Source organism: Mustela nivalis (genome assembly GCF_964662115.1).
Source record: "Mustela nivalis genome assembly, chromosome: 6".
In the NCBI taxonomy this organism is placed as follows: Eukaryota; Metazoa; Chordata; class Mammalia; order Carnivora; family Mustelidae; genus Mustela; species Mustela nivalis.
This window is the reverse complement of record NC_139025.1, coordinates 15711123-15730127: the sequence shown is the minus strand read 5'-3', so window position 1 is coordinate 15730127 and position 19005 is coordinate 15711123. Positions and strand designations below refer to the sequence as shown.

The 19005-nt window shown below is 40.8% G+C and overlaps 2 protein-coding genes and 1 pseudogene across 6 annotated transcripts in view; 2 read left to right on the top strand and 1 right to left on the bottom strand.

Annotated features, from left to right (window-relative positions):
* The window catches only part of LOC309866087 (acylphosphatase-1), a 372899-nt gene that overhangs the window by 239311 nt on the left and 114583 nt on the right, over window positions 1-19005 (top strand). The gene's annotated exons all lie outside the window — the stretch shown is intronic.
* YLPM1 (YLP motif containing 1) overlaps window positions 1-19005 on the bottom strand; it is a 75863-nt gene that overhangs the window by 31303 nt on the left and 25555 nt on the right. For 2 of the 4 annotated variants that reach the window (XR_014312411.1, XM_082733371.1), the window contains exons 5-11: window positions 13004-15124; window positions 10283-10403; window positions 3207-3627; window positions 3002-3094; window positions 1605-1800; window positions 999-1117; window positions 360-514 (exon numbers count right to left, since the gene is read on the bottom strand). Coding sequence is in view for 2 of the 4 variants with exons in the window: in XM_082733371.1 (XP_082589497.1) it covers window positions 360-514; window positions 999-1117; window positions 1605-1800; window positions 3002-3094; window positions 3207-3627; window positions 10283-10403; window positions 13004-15124 (3226 nt within the window). In the remaining 2 variants the exon portion in view is untranslated. The remainder of the gene's footprint in view (window positions 1-359; window positions 515-998; window positions 1118-1604; window positions 1801-3001; window positions 3095-3206; window positions 3628-10282; window positions 10404-13003; window positions 15125-19005) is intronic. The other 2 variants (XR_014312412.1, XM_082733372.1) reach the window with 1 other exon arrangement.
* Window positions 4254-5917, top strand: LOC309866429 (homeobox protein NANOG pseudogene; annotated as a pseudogene). Its single transcript has one exon. The product of its transcript is annotated as a homeobox protein NANOG pseudogene (transcript).

Genomic DNA, 19005 nt, shown 5'->3' with positions numbered 1-19005 from the left:
TTTGAGATTAAATAATGACTTGGAGATGGTAAGATGCCTTGACTCTGGTATTACCCTGTCACAGAAAAATAGAGAAATTCTAACTCAGGATATTTTTTAATTTTTTTTTTTTAGATTTTATTTATTTATTTGACAGAGATCACAAGTAGGCAGAGAAGCAGGCAGAGAGAGAGAGAGAAGGGGAAGCAGGCTCCCTGCCATGCAGAGAGCCAGATGTGGGGGCTCGATCCCAGGCCTCCAGGATGATGACCCAAGCTGTTTTAACCCACTGAGCCACCCAGGCACCCCTCTACTCAGGATATTAAAAAGATCTCCTATCAGCCTCTGATTGACAAAAAAGTCAACTACATAGGACTCACTCGCTCAGGTCGGCTTTCTCGGCCAGGGGGTTTCAAAATATCATCCACGTTCTTAGATTCGGGTTTCTTCTCAACCCGTGGAGCTGGAGGTGGCTGGTGGCTTAGTGAAGGAGCTGGCAGGGGCATTCGCTCCTCTGGGTAAGTTCTTCGTTCTCCTAGGATTCCAGCAGTTGAACAAAATTACTATTTATGTGGTCATTATTTTAAATTTTAACTCTCTTCACTCATGCTAAGGTAATATTATTCATGATTTTTGGGGGGCCATTTTTAACCTTAATGAGAGAAAGTCTACAGAAACATAAATCTATTAAAATCAAGAAAATAAAAAGATTCAGGTACGATTTCAGGCAAACAGAATGTCCTGAAAAATACTGAAATCATCTTTGTTTACATTAAATTTAGCAAAAAGAGAGCCCGATGCGGGACTCGATCCCAGGACCCTGAGATCATGAACTGAGCCAATGGCAGAGGCTTTAAGCTGCTCTGCCACCCAGGCGCCTCTACACTGCTACTTTTGATAATAATGTTGCCATCTCTGAAAAATCTGTGAGTACATTTTACTCTGAAAGTTTATATCCATAGCTGATTTGGATACAAACATCTCCACTGATTTGCATTCTCAACATCCTCCAAATATACCTCCAAACATGGATGGACCTTCGTAGGCTGGTCGGTCAGACTTCCGGTCATAGGATGGCCTATCAAATCCCCCTCTTCTGGATGAGGAATGGTCTTTTTTGTCTCGATATGACTGAGTCCTGTAAGATGCAACAGGAAGTGCTTTAGAAAATAAAAAAAAAAATTGGAGGTCTCTGTCTTACAATGCAATATTTACTATCTGCCCAATTTTCTCCATATATAGCTACTATACAGTCAACATTTTCATTTTTATTTTGCTTTTCCATTTAGATCTGCCTTGCATATACACATCTAAAGAGCTCATGAATTGCAAAAATACACTGTTTGCCTACTACTTAGGTAATGACTACACCTTTACTAACAATATTATTTCTTTGCCTTACTAGCTATCTCCATCTCCCATTCAATTCTCTGGAATTCAAGCTCACCAAGTTTAAACAGACTACGTACATAGTCTGGAACTGCTCATACCTTTCCAAATTATACATATGTATGTACAAGAAGAACACATCATTTACTGAATTTCCTTTAGATACAATGACTTTTGCTGAACTTAAGTCTATGATAATTTGTACACCTGGCAAAAAGATATTTTTCATAACATACCTATCATCTCGAGGTCGGCGTTCTCTATCAAATCGATCCCGGTCATAGTCAATCACACCCCGATCTCGGTCTCGGTCTCTGTGTGTCTCCCGATCCCTTTTGAAATCTCGATGATCTGCCATGACATTACTCTGACGATCAAAATACGGTTCACGGTCTCTGTCTCTATCATAACGGTCACGTTGGCCTGTGTGCTCTATGAAAACAATTAGTACACGGTAAGAGCTACATCCCCTTTTCTGAAATAAAAACGGAAAGGTGCAAATTTAACTATAGAACTGGTATAAATTATGATTCTAAATTCAACTTATGAATCTTTTAACTATATGGAAGGGAGACCCAGATAATTTACCAAAAGGAAAATCACATGTAATTAGGAATTTTGATTTAAGAATATTGATCTCTCAAACCACCTCTCACCAGTCAGAATGGCTAAAATTAACAAGTCAGGAAACAACAGATGTTTTTGAGGATTTGGAGAAAGGGAAACCCTCCTACACTTCTGGTGGGAATGCAAGCTGGTGCAGCTACTCTGGAAAACAGATGGAGGTTCCTCAAAAAAATGAAAAGAGAATGACTCTATAACCCAGCAATTGCACTACTCAGTATTTACCCCAAAGATACAAATGTAGTGATCCAAAGGGGCACCTGTACCCCAATGTTTATAACAGCAATGTCCACAACAGCCAAACTATGGAAAGAGCCCAGAGGTCCACTGACAGATGATTGCATAAAGAAGATGTGGTATGGGCGCCTGGGTGGCTCAGTGGGTTAAGCCGCTGCCTTCGGCTCAGGTCATGGTCTCAGGGTCCTGGGATCGAGTCCCGCATCGGGCTCTCTGCTCAGCAGGGAGCCTGCTTCCCTCTCTCTCTCTCTGCCTGCCTCTCCGACTACTTGTGATTTCTCTCTGTCAAATAAATAAAATCTTAAAAAAAAAAAAAAAAAAGAAGATGTGGTATATATATATACAATGGAATATTATGGAGCCATCAAAAAATGAAATCCTACCATTTGCAACAATGTGGACAGAACTAGAGGGCACTATGCTAACCGAGATAAGTCGATCAGAGAAAGACAATTATCATATGATCTCACTGATATATGCAATTTGAGAAACAAGGCAGAGGGTCATAGGAAGAGGAAAAAAATGAAACCAGATAAAACCAGAGAGAGAGACAAACCATAAGAGACTCTTAATCACAGGAAACAAACTGAGGCTCACTGGAGGAGGGGGGTGGCGGGAGGGATGGGGTGGCAAGGTGATGGGACACTGGGGAGGATATGTGTTGTGGTGAGCACTGTGTATTGTGCACGACTGATGAGTCACAGACCTGTACCCCTGAAACAAATAACACATTATACGTTAATAAAAAACTACTGATCTTTCTGACTCCTACCTGTCTCAAAAGTTGATCTTTCAGGTAGTGGATCTGGGCGCAAAGTTATTCTTTCTCCATAGGGTATCTGCTCAACTTTATTAGTGGACATATCTGGTGAACCAAATCAGGGAAAAAACACTGTAAGAATGAAGGTTAAAGAAGACAAAGGTGAAGCTAACAACTTCTTAAGAATCTCAAATACAGACCTGTCACCATCACTTACCTCGGCCATGGCCATAATCAACAGTCTGCTGCACTGGCGGTGGCTTGGACATTGGTGGCATACCCATAGGCAATGGGCCAGGAGGGGGGATAGAAGGGTGAACATGTGGAGGTGGTAATACTGGAGCAGGTGGAATTGTTCCAGTTTCTGGTTTAAATTCTGAATTCAGTCCTTGTTCATCATTTGTATCCCAGAGACCATAGAAAGAATCTTCATCCCAGCGTTCCTGTTCCACAGCTGAAGTCTGTGGCTTTATTACTGGAGGAGGAGGTGGAGGTGGAGGAGGTGGTGGCGGTGGTGGTGGTATTGGGATAGGCGGCCTGGTCACAGGAACAGATGATCTTACTGGTGGAGCAGAAGGCCTTATAATCGAACCTGGTGGTTTACCCATAGGAGGGGGTGGTCTATAGGACCCCGGAGGCTGGAGAACAGAGTAAATGCTTTAGTGCATAAGCAGACCACCATGTTTTCACACATCAGTAGAAATTAAAATCCGATTCTCCATCCATAAAAGAAAAAGTTGATAAACCGGAGTCACTCAAAATTAAAAACTTTTTGTGTTTTAAAATACACCATCGGAGAAAAATACGCAAATCACGTATCTGATAAAGGACTTGTATTTAGAATACAAAAAATTTTTATAACTTAATAAGACAAACAATAGAAAAAAAATATAGGCAAAAAATTTGGACATTTCTCCAAGAAGATACCAGAATAAGCACTTGAAAAGATCCTTAACACCATTAGTCATCAGGGAAATACAAATTAAACCATAATGAGATACCCTCTCATACCCAGCAGAATGGCTGTAGTTAATGAAACAGACAATAGCAAATGATGCCAAGAATGCAGAGAAACAAGAACGCTCTTAGATTGCCAACGGGAATGTAAAATGGTGCAACCACTTTGGTAAATGGCTCAATAGTTGCTCAAAAGGTTAAACATAAATTTACCATACACTCAGCAATTCCATTCCCAGGTGTCTATCCAAGAGAAGCATATCCACTTAGGGACTTGCACAAGTATTCATAGCAGCATTATTCAGTAACCAAAGGTCTATCAGCTGGTGAATGGATAAACAAAACATGGTATATCCATACAACAGAATATTCTTGGCAATAAAACAAAATGAAGTGATGATTCACGCTACAACATGGATGAACTTTGAAAACATGAGGCTACTTAAGAGACTTGAAAGACCACATATTGTATGGATTCCATTTAAATGACATGCCCAGAAAGACAAATCTAGAGAGTCAAAAAGTAGATTAATTGTTGCCTGGAACCTGGGGCAGGAATGAGGATTAACTGCAAACTGGCAAAAGGGAATCTAACTGGGGTAATGACCATGTTCTACAACTGCGTTACGGTGATGATTGTTCAGCTTGGTAAAATTTATTAAAAATCACTGAGTCACACACTGAAAATGGGTAGATTCTTTGTTATGTAAGTACCTCAATTAGGTTATTTAGAAAAAAGAAAAACAACGGTCTTCGACCTTTTGCTAGACTGGGCTGGCTGGCTCTCGCTATTGCAGTGGTGACCCACCTCATCCTGTCTGATATTCTTACATCTGGAGATCTTCCTACTTCTCTAAGCTCTCCCACCTAGATACACAAACCCAGGGCCTTTCTTACAATCTCACTCTTTGGATGCCAAGGTGGCTCAGTCTGTTGGGCGAACCCTCTTGATTTCAGCTCAGACAGTGATCTTGGGTTGTAGCATCAAGTCCCATGGCAAGCTCTGAAGTAAGCAGAGACTGAGATTCTCTCCCTCTCCCTCTGCCCCTCTGCCTTCTCTCTCTCTCTCTCTCTCTGTCTCTCTAATAATAAAATAAATAAAATCTTAAAACAAACAATCTCACTCTTAGTTTTTTCTTCCCTCTGCCCTCAACTCAGTAACAGGAGTATGGATCCAGCTCAGCCCCAATGTCTGCCTTGCCCTGAAGCACCCAATTCTAGGGACTCTTCTCCAATGCCTGAGGTTTACAGGCCTGAAGAAAATCATGCGTCCTTGCAAATGTCATCTGTTGAGACACCCCACATGGAGACCATCTCTCCTCTTCCTCCCTCCGTGGGTCTGTTTGTTCAGGACAGCCCGATTCTTCCACCAGTCCCAGAGTAAAACTACTACCCACTTCTATAGAGGCGAGAACAGTGAAGAAGGAAGATACGGCCTTGGCCAAGAAACGGAAGATCAGAACCCTGTTCTCTCAGATCCAACTACATATACTCAATGATGAACTTCAGAGACAGAAATACCTCAGTCTCCCAGCAGATCCAAGGACTTCCCAATTCCGAACATTAGCTACAAGCACGTTAAGACATGGTCCCAGAAACAGAGAATGAAATGTAAGAGGTGCCAGAAACACAATTGGCCAAATAGCAACGGCATGACTCAGGACAGATCAGCAAATACAGAACACCCAGGCTTCTCTTCCTGTCACCAGGGATAACTGATGAACACTTCCAGAACCTTTCCATAGGGAGCAACCATTCCTGCAACAGTCAGACCTGGTGTCCCCAGGCCTGGAACAACCAGCTCCACAACTGTGGAGAAGAATCCCTGCAGCTCCAGATCCAGTTCTAGTCAACTCTGGTCAGTGATGTGGAGTCTATCTTAGAAACGGCTGGGGAAGCCATAGAGTAATACAGCAAACTGCTAAGTAACTTAGCACCCAGCAAAGAATGGATTTATTTTCAAATGACTCTAAACGTACAGCCTGAAGATGAGTGACGATGAGTATATTATTCAATCTCAATTTGGGCTCATCTCCTAGGATCTGTCTTTTAGGGTCCCGCATCTCTGCCTTGATATTCTGTTTCTCACTATGCTGTGTCAACTGAGGGGGTACAAATGGAGTCTAATCAAAGAGGTTTCAGTAGCATTGGCTGCTATGCACAACATAGCATGCTTCTGGCTATAGATAACTAGATGCAGTGATAATTTGGATATCTTTAGGCTCTAAAATCTAATCTCAAGAATTGGAAGTAAAAACACAAAGGTGTGGGGTGCTTGGGTGGCTCAGTGGGTTAAGCCTCTGCCTTCGGCTCGGGTCATGATCTCAGGGTCCTGGGATTGAGCCCCGCATCGGGCTCTCTGCTCAGCGGGGAGCCTGCTTCTTCCTCTTTCTCTGCCTGCCTCTCTACCTGTTTGTGATCTCTCTCTGTCAAATAAATAAAATCTTAAAAAAAAAAATACAAAGGTGTGTGATGAAGGATTATTTGTATTTTCTGACATTATGAGGCTTTAGTTGTTAATAACCTGCGTTGTGACAGTGAAGTGTTAAGCTATAATGTGCTTCATGGGTTTCCTCTGCCCCTTGTGTTGTTTTACTATAACTCCTAATTTGTTCATTATTCTAGTATTTGTGGAAAGCTGTTTTGTATTTTAATGTATTATGATAATAGTACCAGTTGACTGGTTGGTTTATAGGTTTAAGTATAAATAAATAAAATACCCATTTCAGGGGTGCCTGGGTGGCTCAGTGGGTTAAAGCCTCTGTCTTCGGCTCAGGTCATGATCCCAGGGTCCTGGGATCGAGCCCTGCATCGGGCTCTCTGCTCAGTGGGGAGCCTGCTTCCTCCTCTCTCTCTCTCTCTCTCTCTCTGCCTGCCTCTGTGCCTACTTGTGATCTCTATCAAATAAATAAATAAATAATCCTTAAAAAAAAATACCCACTTCAAAAGCATTGGGCGTTAACTAATGAATTGCTGAACACTGCATCAAGGACTAATTATGTACTACACAGTAGCTAACTGAACATAATTAAAAAGCAAACAAACAAACAAACCTTGTCCTCAACATTATCATCCCCTCCCCCCAATGTACCACCCTCTTTTTCTCCTTCCTGAAAAGTTAGGGACTTAGTTATTTAAATATAAATGTCCCAGGCCCACCCCACACTTACTGAATTTCCACAGCGGATAAGCCAAGTATTAGTTAAAAACAAAACCTCTGTGAATAATTCTGACGTTGACCCCTTGGCTAAGAACCTCCGCTATAAACTATCTTTCTCACTCTGGTGACCTCTTGCTACAAAAAAAAGAGTGAATTTCCAGAGACAGAAGTAAACTCTAGCTAGCCTCCTCATTTCTATTCAGTTGTCTGGTTGACAAGAGTAGTTTGTGGCAAGATTGGTACCAACATACAACATTAACACCAGGAAACACCAAAAACAAAGAAAGTTAGTGGGACATTTGATAACCTCCCCAAGAGGGAGTGCCACTGTAGCGTGCAATGTTTACAATGGTTTTCCCAAAGCAATCACCAAATGTCAACAGAAATGCGTATTAAAGAGACAGTGGAACCTCTTGACAGGTCCTATCTACTCAGTACTGAACCCCAGTTGTCAAATTTTTATTTTAATCTTCGCAAGCTTGATTCAAATGCTCACTACACTTTTCTCTTAGTTCATTGTTTCTGGTTTGTTTGTTCTTCACGGACAGCTATTTTAGACCTTATAGAGACCAGCCAACAACACATATTACTTACATATTTACTCATGGATGGGTTGTACTTCAAAAAACAAACTTTTTGAGTAACAAATGGATTTGGCCAATACACAAGAAATGTTGTTTAACTAGAGATCACTACAGGCTACAGTTAAAGACAAAGGGTTACTATCTAAGGGTAAACATTCAATTATGGCATTTTAAACTTGAAGAAAATGCCAATATAAGACAAAAACTATTGTGTCTGGAGCTATCCAGTCCTGTTTCAAATATCTTAAGAACTCTTGGGACCATGTCTATAAATAAAATAGAAAATGTTTTCTTCACACTACACAGTGAAAGCAATATATACATTTGTAAAAAACAAAAAACAAAACATCCCTATAGTATTTACATAAGAAAGAATAACTACATTAATAATAAAATAAATTGCTAAGAAAAACCTCAAGAGTCAAAGAGATAAATGGGTAAAGAACAAAACAGAATTTTTACAAGAAGAAATATAATATGGGAAAAAACCTCACATTCACTAATTATCAAAAATGCATATTAAAATATCTTATTAAAACTATTAAATCTACTAAAAATATTAAGTAGCTGACACTTGCAAGGCTCTAGTATACATGTTATACAACTATTTTTAAAAGCTATTGGCTGTATTCCAGGAATCATTAAAAATGTCCTTATTCTGTAACTGAAGTATCCCACTTTGGGAATTTAAGATGATTCTTCTTCTTATTTTTTAAGATTTTATTTATTTGAGAGAGAGAACGTGCACAAGCAAGCAGGGGGAGGGGCAGAGGGAGAAGCAGACTCCCCTCTGAGCAGGGAACCCAAAGTGGGGCTCAATCCCAGGACCCTGAGATCACGACCTGAGCCGTTAAGCAGACACAACCGAGTGAGCCACCTAGGCACCCCATGAGCTCTGTTTAAAAGGAAAGACTAGCAAGGTTAACAGACAAACTACAACAGGATAATGGCTATGACAGAGGCTTGTACAAGATGTTACAGGGGTACATGTGAAGGCAACCATCTTACACAAATGGAAAAGATACAGAGCTGAGCTCTAAAAAATGAATAAGAATGAACGAGGTGGAGAAGGGGATAAGAAGAGAAAGAAAAGAAACCCTGGCTTTAGAAAACAACACACATGTGCAAAGGAGTGGAGAGGTAAGAGCCTGGCACACTTGCCGAGTCGTAAGAAGCTCCATGTGGAAGAAAAGCAGAGTGTAGGAGAGTGATGGTAATGGTAAGTAATGGTAAGTGGAGGTCAGGCCAGTTCAGGAAGAACATAAAGTGTTCTAGATTTTATCCTGAAAGCCATGGGGGAATAGTGAGGTTTATGTTTCTGCATGTCCATCAGGCTAGAAGTCCTATCAGTGCTGTCTGAAGTGAAGCAGAGGGGTAGAGAATGGCACTCGAGAACTTTGGGGGGGTAACAGAAATTCTGTTCTTCTTTGTATCTGTCAAAACTCAAGCCTACGTAGGCTTAAAATGACTTATGACATGTAAACTATACTTCAAAATTTGATTCAAAAATACAGTAAAATAATTACTCTAGCAGCAGAATGGAGAATGGATCAGAGGGGAATGAGATGGGGAGATGAACGAGGATGTTTCTGGAATAATCTAGGCAAGAGCTGACGAAGGCTAGGACTGAGGTTGTGGGGAAGTGCAGGACAGTGCATCTGACTAATATTAAAAAGGTAGTAAAATCAGTCAACAGAATGACTGAAGATGAAAGGGCAGGACAAAGGAAAGAGTTAAGGCTGACTTTCAGGTTTCCAGATTGCGCTACTGGGTGATGGTGAGGAGAAAGAACAAGTTTAGTGGAGAATGATAATGAGCTCCGATTTGAATACCCTGAGCGAAAGGACACACATCCAGAAGCTGATGGATGCACACACAAGTCGGGACAGGAGACACGGAGAGGTGAAATCATGGTGGCCTTTGGTGTTAACAACTATATATGAGTTTTATTTGTTAGACCAGGATGAAAGGGAACACTGAAAAATGAAGAGTTAATCTCATGAAATGGTTTGAGTTTTTTTCTCTCATTGTATTGTTATAAAGTTATTTGCATGACAACATTTTCAAAAGCCCATCACTGGCGTAAAGGTAAAAACAACAAACAACAAAAATGAATGGAAAACAAAGGAAGAACTTGATCAAACAAGTCTTTAACAGAACTTTACCGCCTGAACTGGGGCATGATGTTTGATCCCTTCCATAGCTGAGGAACCAGTAGCCCAAGGAGGTGGGGAGACCAGGAGGCTCACAGGAACAAGGTTCACGGGGAGCCCCTGCAACTGCCCAGATGAAAAACAGGACTTTTTGAACAAAAGAGATTATTAGGAAAATTCTACAGTTTTGTGATCATGAAGCCATGTAGCTCAGGCATGCTTGGTGTACTTAACAAAACCTAGTGAAAAGATGCACTTGTCACACTTCTGACCACACTTAAAAGATTTTCAAAGGTCAATTACCATTAGCTTTTTACTTTCCCCCAATTTACATTTTATCTAGAGGAAATTTTACTCACTACAACAGAAGAAAATCAAACAACATAGAAACAAACAAAGCAGGAACACCTTCATTTCCTGAGCACATATTTTCCCATACCGGGTACATTCCAGGCCTTGAAGATGCGTTCTGCAACCTCGCGTCCTGGGGCGGCAGATGGTCAGGCATCTGTGGCTCCGACCCAAAGTCCTTCATCTTCTGAAGCTGTTCTTTCTGCTCCCTGTGAACAAATAAAATTGCCATGGTCCATTAATGCATGTTTACTCCATTCCTAAGTGACTACAATTGTTATCACAGAACAAAAAAGAGACCTAAAAACCTTGCTCTAAAACCCTCTACAGTGCCCACAGAGCACCTGCAGGGTAACACTCTCTTGCCTTTATACAACTAACTGACCTGTCATCTACAACCTATAAATGACTACAAAGTATTCAAGGATCTTCAAAGGCAGACTCTACAATATGCCTCATGAGTCTATTCTAAAATATTATCTACTTGTCATGTGTTTCTTTCATTGAACAAAAAGTTCTCTCGCTATATTTTTTGTTCAAGACTCTAGACTAGAAGTTGCAAAATGGTGGCCAAATATGGCCTAAAAATTTTTTTGTTTTAATTTGGCTTTCACATCAGTTTTTAAAATCTGAATTAGCTGCCATTATTTACAAAGCAAGAGATTTCACATATAAATTCACATTTTAAAGGGATTTGGTAACAATGGGCCTACGTTCCTTCATGTCAACAATGAACTGACTGTGGAGTAGTGGCTGTCCACTTTACATGAAGCAGTCTGCCACATTCCTCACCATACCCCAGTTATACTGGCCCACTTTTACTCATTTTAGTTACCTGTGTGGTTCTTGTGGGCATTTTAGTTACAGGCCCTGCTGTGTACAGTGAGAACAAATGTCAGTCTATACCTTTAAAAATGACACTTCATACTCCTAAAGAGTAATTTTGTAACTCTTTATGCTTTTCTTCAAATCTCTGGTCAAATTCTTTTTTTTTTTTAAACTTTTCCTTAAAATGCTTACTTTAATCAGGTGTAACATCTACTATAACCTCTTCAGACCTTTTACCCTACATTGGGTGTAGTGACTCAAATAGACACAAAATAAGGGTCAATATCGTTTATTTTTTGCCTCATATAAATCATATTATGACTGTACACCAATACAACATAGCTTACATGTATTCAACTATGACAATTCTTACCCATCACCTTCATATATTTTAATTATGTTTATGTTGCCTAGAAAGAGCTTTATAAAAAAAAGATGGTGAAGAAGAAGCACCTTTTATCCAGCATTTCCATATAAAGCAATAATGGATGACAAGGAAATTTTAAAAAGAAAAGGAAAGAAACCTTGGCAGCTTGCTAACACCAATCAGCTTGGTGTTCTCCATGAACAAAACAGATTTTAGAGCTGGACAGACTGCATTCAAATTCTGGGTTTGCCACTGATTAGCCAAGTGGACTTAACCTCTCTGAGCTTTAGTGTCATCTGTGAAGCGAGGATATGGATGCGGATGCAGATGCGTCTACTTATCTCTGTAGGCCTTTGAGATAATTTAAGACAGGAGGACTGAGATAATATATACTAAATTATTAGCACAGTGCCCCACACACAGTGGGGGTTAAATTAAAGTTGTCTGTAACTTAAAACTGAACAGTGTAGCAACTAAATGTTCTCTAGCATGTTTTCACACCTTCTTCATGAGTCATCTGGAAGCGTCCAATCTCTCAGAGAGTATCTTCTATAGACAGAAATCTCCTGTGCTGCCCAAGGTACCAGATCTTTCATCTGGACCTATAGGTACTTTTCCTCATTACACTTTTCCAGTCATAAAGCTGCAGTTATAATTTCAACTGGTATAATCCACAAATGTAGACCAGAATTGAAAAATGAAGGAAACATAATACACTGGGATATATCAAAACCTAACCATTACTTTATTTTCTCAAAACACTGTTAATTCCTATGAAATTACTCAAAGGCTTACAATCTATCAATGACTCCTAAATTCTCCTCTCACAATACAGTTGGTTTAAAGATTAAATGAATATATACAAAGTATTCAATACAGTTCCAGGCACATAGTAAGCATGCAATGTTAGCTTTTTTATTTTATTTATTTTTATTGCAACTACCTGGGAAGCATTACGTAGATCCCTATACATAGGTGATTGTAAATCAAGAAATCCAAGTTCTAGTCTCCACTTCACAAAGAAAATATTTGATTATGCAGAAACAAGTAACATCCTCAAGTAGAGATATCTGCTTCTAGTTATAAGGAAAGATAAAACACCCCAGAAAGAAAGTATCAATGGTTAGACAAATCTGAGGACACTTTCAGGTAAACCATTCTTGGCTTCAGCAGAGAAAAACCTTACAGCACTTTCCAAAGTTTTATCAAAGATTAGCGAATATGAAGTCTATAAGATCTAATACCAAAGAACAAAATGCCTCCTGGGAGGGGTGGGGGAAGGTATTACATATGAGCTCTGTAAAGTCCAGAGCACTGGACAGTTGAAGCTTGACACTTGAAACATGCACAAGTATACGGTATGTCCGCAACACATCTATAAAAGCCAAGAGTGGCTACCAAATTTTCACATTTCAGGACATAAGCTTACAATTAACACAGTTCCTAAATACATATCCTAACCCTAAAACAGCACTGAACGGCCAGGTTACAAATTAAAATTACAAGATAAGAACTTGAAGCAAAATTATTCCATTCAAATATATCACATCACTTTAAAAGAGCAGTCTGCATGTGGTTTTGACTAAAAGAAATGATCTTAAGTAGTCAACTTACCGAAGCATTTTCAGTTCTTGTGCAGCTTTCAAAATGATTTCGTGCTGCCTCTGACTGAGAACCATTACCCCTCCAAGGCCTTGGTCAGAGTCTAAGTTTGTATCCGACCCCATCATTTCAGAAGAATGATGTGAGGAGGGCATATGTTCCGCCATGGGGGAATGTCTATCCACATCAGATGGGTACCATCTGTCTGACAACCGTTCTCTTTCCCAGTCCATTCTGTCAGGGATATAATCTCTCTTTTCCCGCCATGTATCTCCTCTTTCTGGATACTCTCGGATCCTCAACTCACCCCTATCACGAAAATCTCGATCATACCCATGGTCTCGATTTCTTTCTTCTCTCCATCTATCATCCCGATATCTATCCAAAGGTGGAAGAGGTGGGAGGGGTGGTAAAGGTGGAAGAGATGGAATATCCCGTTCACGAAACTGTGATTCTTGTTCATCCAGTGGTCTCCCATAATCTCTGTCCCACTCATTATCCAAATTTCTATCATACATATCCATGGGTCTTCCAATCCGATCCACATCCCTGTCCAAGTCCCTGTCCATTTCCCTGTTGTAGTCCTCATCCATATCCTGATCTCTCTCCCAATCATCCCACCAAGGGCCTCGTCTATCTCCATCATGAGACCGAGATGGTGGTGCTGAGAACCTGTCCTCTCTGTTATATGGATCTAGTGTTTCTTCTTGATAGTCACGTTCACATTCTCTCCAGTATCTTTCTCTATCCCAATCATCAAGTCTTTCTCGTTCCATTGGAGCATTTCTACCATCTAATGGGAACTCTTCGTGCCCTCTCTCTTCTCCATGGTTCCATGGAGCCCTAGGAGGCTCATCTCGGTGATATGGATACATTTTTTCCCCACCATCTCCTGGTTCTGGTCTAAATGGACCTCTGTCACGAACAAAATCTGGTCTTCCCAGTCCCCTTTCCCTACTGCCTGGCCCTCGAGGTGGTCCCCTCTCCCTACTCCCGGCTCTTCGTGGTGGTACTCTCTCCCTACTCCCAGCCCTTCGAGGTGGTCCTCTCTCCTGACTGCCAGCCCTTCGAGGTAGTCCCCTTTCTCGGCTGCCAGCTCTACCCCTGTCCTGGCTGCCTTGCAGACCACCTGGCACTTTCTCTCGACTGCCTCCTGGCCTCATCAACCCTCTGTCTCGGCTGCCTTCTCCTCTATTCATCTTCTCTCGACTGTCTTCTCTTCTACCCATCATCTTATCACGAAAGTCTTCTTGCTTGATCAACCCTGGGCCACGGCTGAGTGCCTGGCCTCGACCTCTATTTACTAGTCCTTTTTCCCGTGTGTCTTCCATCCTGCTTTGCCCAGGACCTCTGTAAGATGAGCTGCTGCCTCGATTGCCTTCTAACCTATTATCTCTGTTATCTGGCCGAGGCAGCCCCTTCTCTTGGCTGTTTTCTGAATGGGGCAGACCGATACCCAAAGGTTTAAAATCATTATCTGCAGTTAATGACGATGACGTTGTCACTGCTGCTCCTCCCTCCATCCCCCCTGGTTTTGAGGGAAAAGCAGATTGAGAAGGTAGAGGTTTATTTGCAAGGGATACAGGCTGAGTAACAGCTTGGGCTTTGTCCATTTGAGTCTCCATACTTTGAGAATTCTGGTCCCAATCAGAAGGCTCTATGGGCCCTTCCGAGACTTCGCTTTTAGGTGGCTCTTGTTGAGAGTCGCTTAGATTCTCATTTGACTGAGCCGCCTTGGTGTCCTTTACATCTGCAGCAATGGAAAATGTAGCTGACTGCATTTTAAAATTCTTCTGCTGGTTACTATTGGTGTCTGCTAATTGTTCTTTGTTTCCTGAAAGAGGTTCTGCTTGTGACTTAGGTTGCTGCTGATGCTGCTGTCCAAAAGCTGGCTTGGGGCCTTTCCACTGTGGTCCACTTTGTCGAGGACTGAGGGACGTATTGGGGGTAATATAAAACTGAGATGCTGGCCCCCGGGGAATCATTCCCCATTTGCTTTTAGTGCCCTCTGGTGGGTGACCTTCATATCTGGGTCTTGGCCCATCGGGGCGATTTCCTTCAAAACGAGGCCCTTTGGGTCTCGGTCCTTCACACCTTGACCCTAAATCCTCAAATCTTCGAGGACCATCAAATCTACAAGTAAAACAAAAGATATTACTCAAGACAGTAAAGCAGAAAAAAATATTCTCCATGTAAGAATATTTAAGGCAATCGTGCCTTAGAATCTGTTTACAAAAATGACTCTTTCAGTCATCATATAAATCCTGAGGCATCTACCTAGAGTCAGTATGCTAAAGTGGCAGTGCTCAGAAGGTCTCAGGACAGGCTTTGGAATTCACGTCAGTATTATTATAATTCACTTCAAAACATCTCCCGCAGCAAGTCACTGATACACTAAATTGTTAAAAAGCAAATATAAACATTGTGACTTAACAGATGAAAAAGTCCACTCACTTTTAATGGGAAAAAAATGCCACAGCTAATTCTGAGCATACTTTTAAAATTAAAATACAGCCAAAAACTAAATAGGAAACACTTACTATTATAATCAGGGATGATTATAAATATTGTTGGAACTAATATCATCTGGACTGACAAAAATTCAAAAAGACAGTAGCCAGCTGTATTTTAGGAGTGCACCCTGACATTTTAAAGTCTGGACAGGGCCCTAAAAATCTGTTATGGACCTACTTGCTCATTCTGTAAATTTTTAGTGCACATCCCCTGCCAAGCACTATAGTACATCCAAGGGATATACAAATAAAATGTCATCTGTTGCCTTCAAAGGGTTTACAATTGAAGAGAAAGAGAATCTAAGTGTAAATAAGTGCCCAGAGGTACAATGACAGAAGTCTATCTGCATTTAACAAAGGCAACAGAGGAGGGGATGGTCATTTCTACCAGACTAAGGGGCTATGGGCTGCTATGCAATAAAGGCTTTATACAATAGATGATGCTGACATTAAGTCTGGAAAGACAAATTCTCTGAGGCCAGGCTAACAGAGTGTATTGGAAATAAGGGAAATGGGTGGCGAGGGCATCAAAGGTTAAGGAAGCACTGTGAGTAAAGGCAGAGAAACACACAGCAGCATGGCATGTCTGCAAACAGTTCAGCATGGCAGCAGCAAAGAGGAATCAGAGTAGGTGACAGCCAGGAAAGGAGTGCAAAGGGAGGGAACGAAGAGACAAGGTAAAGAGTAGGCAAGAATCAACCTCCAGGAGGCCTTGTATGCCTTGTGCAGAGACTACTGGTGCTCCTCCAGTAGTCATTCCCCCTTTTCCTTCAGTAACTAAGTCTCTTCGTTTTTAGTTGGACACAAAGCTAACCAAACTAAAGACTGACTCTCCCAAATTCTCCTGCGGCTAGAACTTGTAGCCATGTTCTGGCCAATGGGCTGAGAGTGAAAAATGACTGGCGCATTCTTCTGGTTAAACCTTCCTGGGTTATAAGAGGAAGGGCACATCTTCCTCTTCAATATTTCCTTTTTCATGCTGGCTCTGACATGGTGGGGAAGCATCTTGGACCATGCAGATAAGGGCAATACACAAAGGGATGAAAAGTAACAAATTAGAAGGAACCTGGACTCTTGACAATGGACAACCGTCACATAAGTGCTGCGAAAGAATAAACCTCTAATTTATTAAAGCATGTGACTGTGGGTTTGTTACCATAGATGAATTAATTCAGCTGGGTAAGAAGCTGGGAATTACTTAATGAGGCTTAGAGCCAACTACAGACGGTCGGATTTTTAAAAGATTGCCCTAGCAATCTTTTCTGCCCTAGCAGAAAAGTAGCAGATGGATAGGTGGGAAAAGTTTTTTGTAGATTGTTTCTACAATTTGGGTAAATGAAAGTGAAGCCTGTTCCATGGCAGTGACTGACATGAGGATGTCGAGGAGATAAAAGTGAGAGATGTGAAGGCAGGTAAAATGGATCGGATTTTCTAACAGGTGAGACTAAAATGATAACAAAAGAATTTAGGATGATTCCAAGGTTTCTGGCTTAGGCATCAACCGATGGTGATACCTTTCATGCTTTTAATGAGATAGAGTTTTTCTCTTATTTGCTTGGGAAATCAGTGAAAAATAAAAATTTCAGTTTCGGATAAAACATTTATCTCCTAACCCTATCAGGAATAGCCATCAGGTTTTGCTGGTCTAGAAGTCTTTTAGTATCAAAGGGAGGAATGCTCTCATAAGGGGACACAACAATAACTCCATTAAACTCAACTTGAGACTGCCACCTGGCTACTTTGGGTTCTGATCAAAGGCAAAGAAGGGACTTACTGTACTGGCTGGGGGTGACTTGGCCCTGAGCTGCAAGGAGAAACTGGGTTACTACTGCACTACTGAGGATAAGGGAGACTATGTCTGCAATGGAGAGCCTCTAGAACATCTCTTAGCACTTCCGTGTTTTGTGATTAAAGTCAATTAAAAATTACAGTAACTCGGGGCGCCTGGGTGGCTCAGTGGGTTAAGCCGCTGCCTTCGGCTCAGGTCATGATCCCAGAGTCCTGGGATCAAGTCCCGCATCGGGTTCTCTGCTCAGCAGGGAGCCTGCTTCCCTCTCTCTCTCTCTCTCTCTGCCTGCCTCTCTGTCTACTTGTAATCTCTGTCTGTCAAATAAACAAATAAAATCTTAAAAAAAAAATTACAGTAACTCAATTCAGATAGGCTTGTCAATAGCCCAGACCCTTCAGGAATGAAGGTCTGGGTCACTCCACCAGGCAAAAAAACAGGACCACCTGAGGTGCATGCTGAGAGCAAAGGGACTATAAAATGGGTAGTGGAAGAAGGAAGTTATAAATACCAACTATAGTTACATGACCAGTTGCAGAAAGAACTGTAATAGTTCTGAGTATTTCTTCCTTAATTTGGTATGTTTAAATATATACATATTATTAGTCAAATATTGTTGGTTGATTTTTCTTCCTTATCATCTAACATAAGATGTATAAATAATAGTTAATTTTATATTTCAAGAGTTTAAATTACAGAGTGTCAAAGAGAGAGGGTGAACCAGCTAGAAGAATGAAGATTCTCCAAGGACAAAAAAGGGACTTTATATCCTCTTCTGGGAAATAGATAAGAATCTTTCTTCAGTTGTCCAGGGATAAATATTTTATGTCAGATGCAAAAATCTCCCTTGTGACCCACCCAAATCAGAAACATATAAGGGAACTCTGGGAAGGGTACTACAGACTAGCCAAACTGACACCACACAGAGTTATCACAAGGAATTGTGATATACATGAATCCATTATAAACAGAAAGGAGACCAACAGCAGATGAGAATTTTGTTTTTACATTCTGGAAGACAAAGAGCAAACATGAATGGTAACATATGGAGCAAGGAGAAGCTGCAGTTTAGAATGATGGTAGTAGAAGGACATAAAATAAAAATGGGGCTGGTTTGATCACAGAACCCTAGAGAGTCAACATTCTCAGATACCATGAAGGACAGAAATAAGACTTGAGGGCTAAAATATGTAAATTAAAATCTATATTCAGAACCATCAACCAGACTTTCTTAAGGCTGAAAGTCCCTAAAGTTTGGAATCTGAGGGCCCTCTAACTTTAGCAGACAGTTCTTTGCCCTACCACCTAAAACAAAGCCTGAATTTACTGAGTGAGAGCAAGAATAGTTGATAAGCCCCCCATATGCACACAGAGTTTCCAATTAGCTTGTCTGTGTCCCCCATTCTTAAATATAAATGGATATTTATTTTAATATCTAGATATTTGAGGAATGTCTCTAAAACAAAAGGAAGAGACCAAAGGTGAACAAGGTCCTACATCTGGAGAAAACAGAGATAATGCAAAAAACACAAGAGAACTTAAAAAAAAAAAACCAAAACCCAAATAATATCCTCAGAGAGATTCTTAAAGATACTGTAGCTATAAATCAATTTGCTGTATATAAAAAAGGATCAGAATCAAAAGAACTACAGAAATTTTTTAAAAAAATTATCCAAACAGGGGCGCCTGGGTGGCTCAGTGGATTAAGCCGCTGC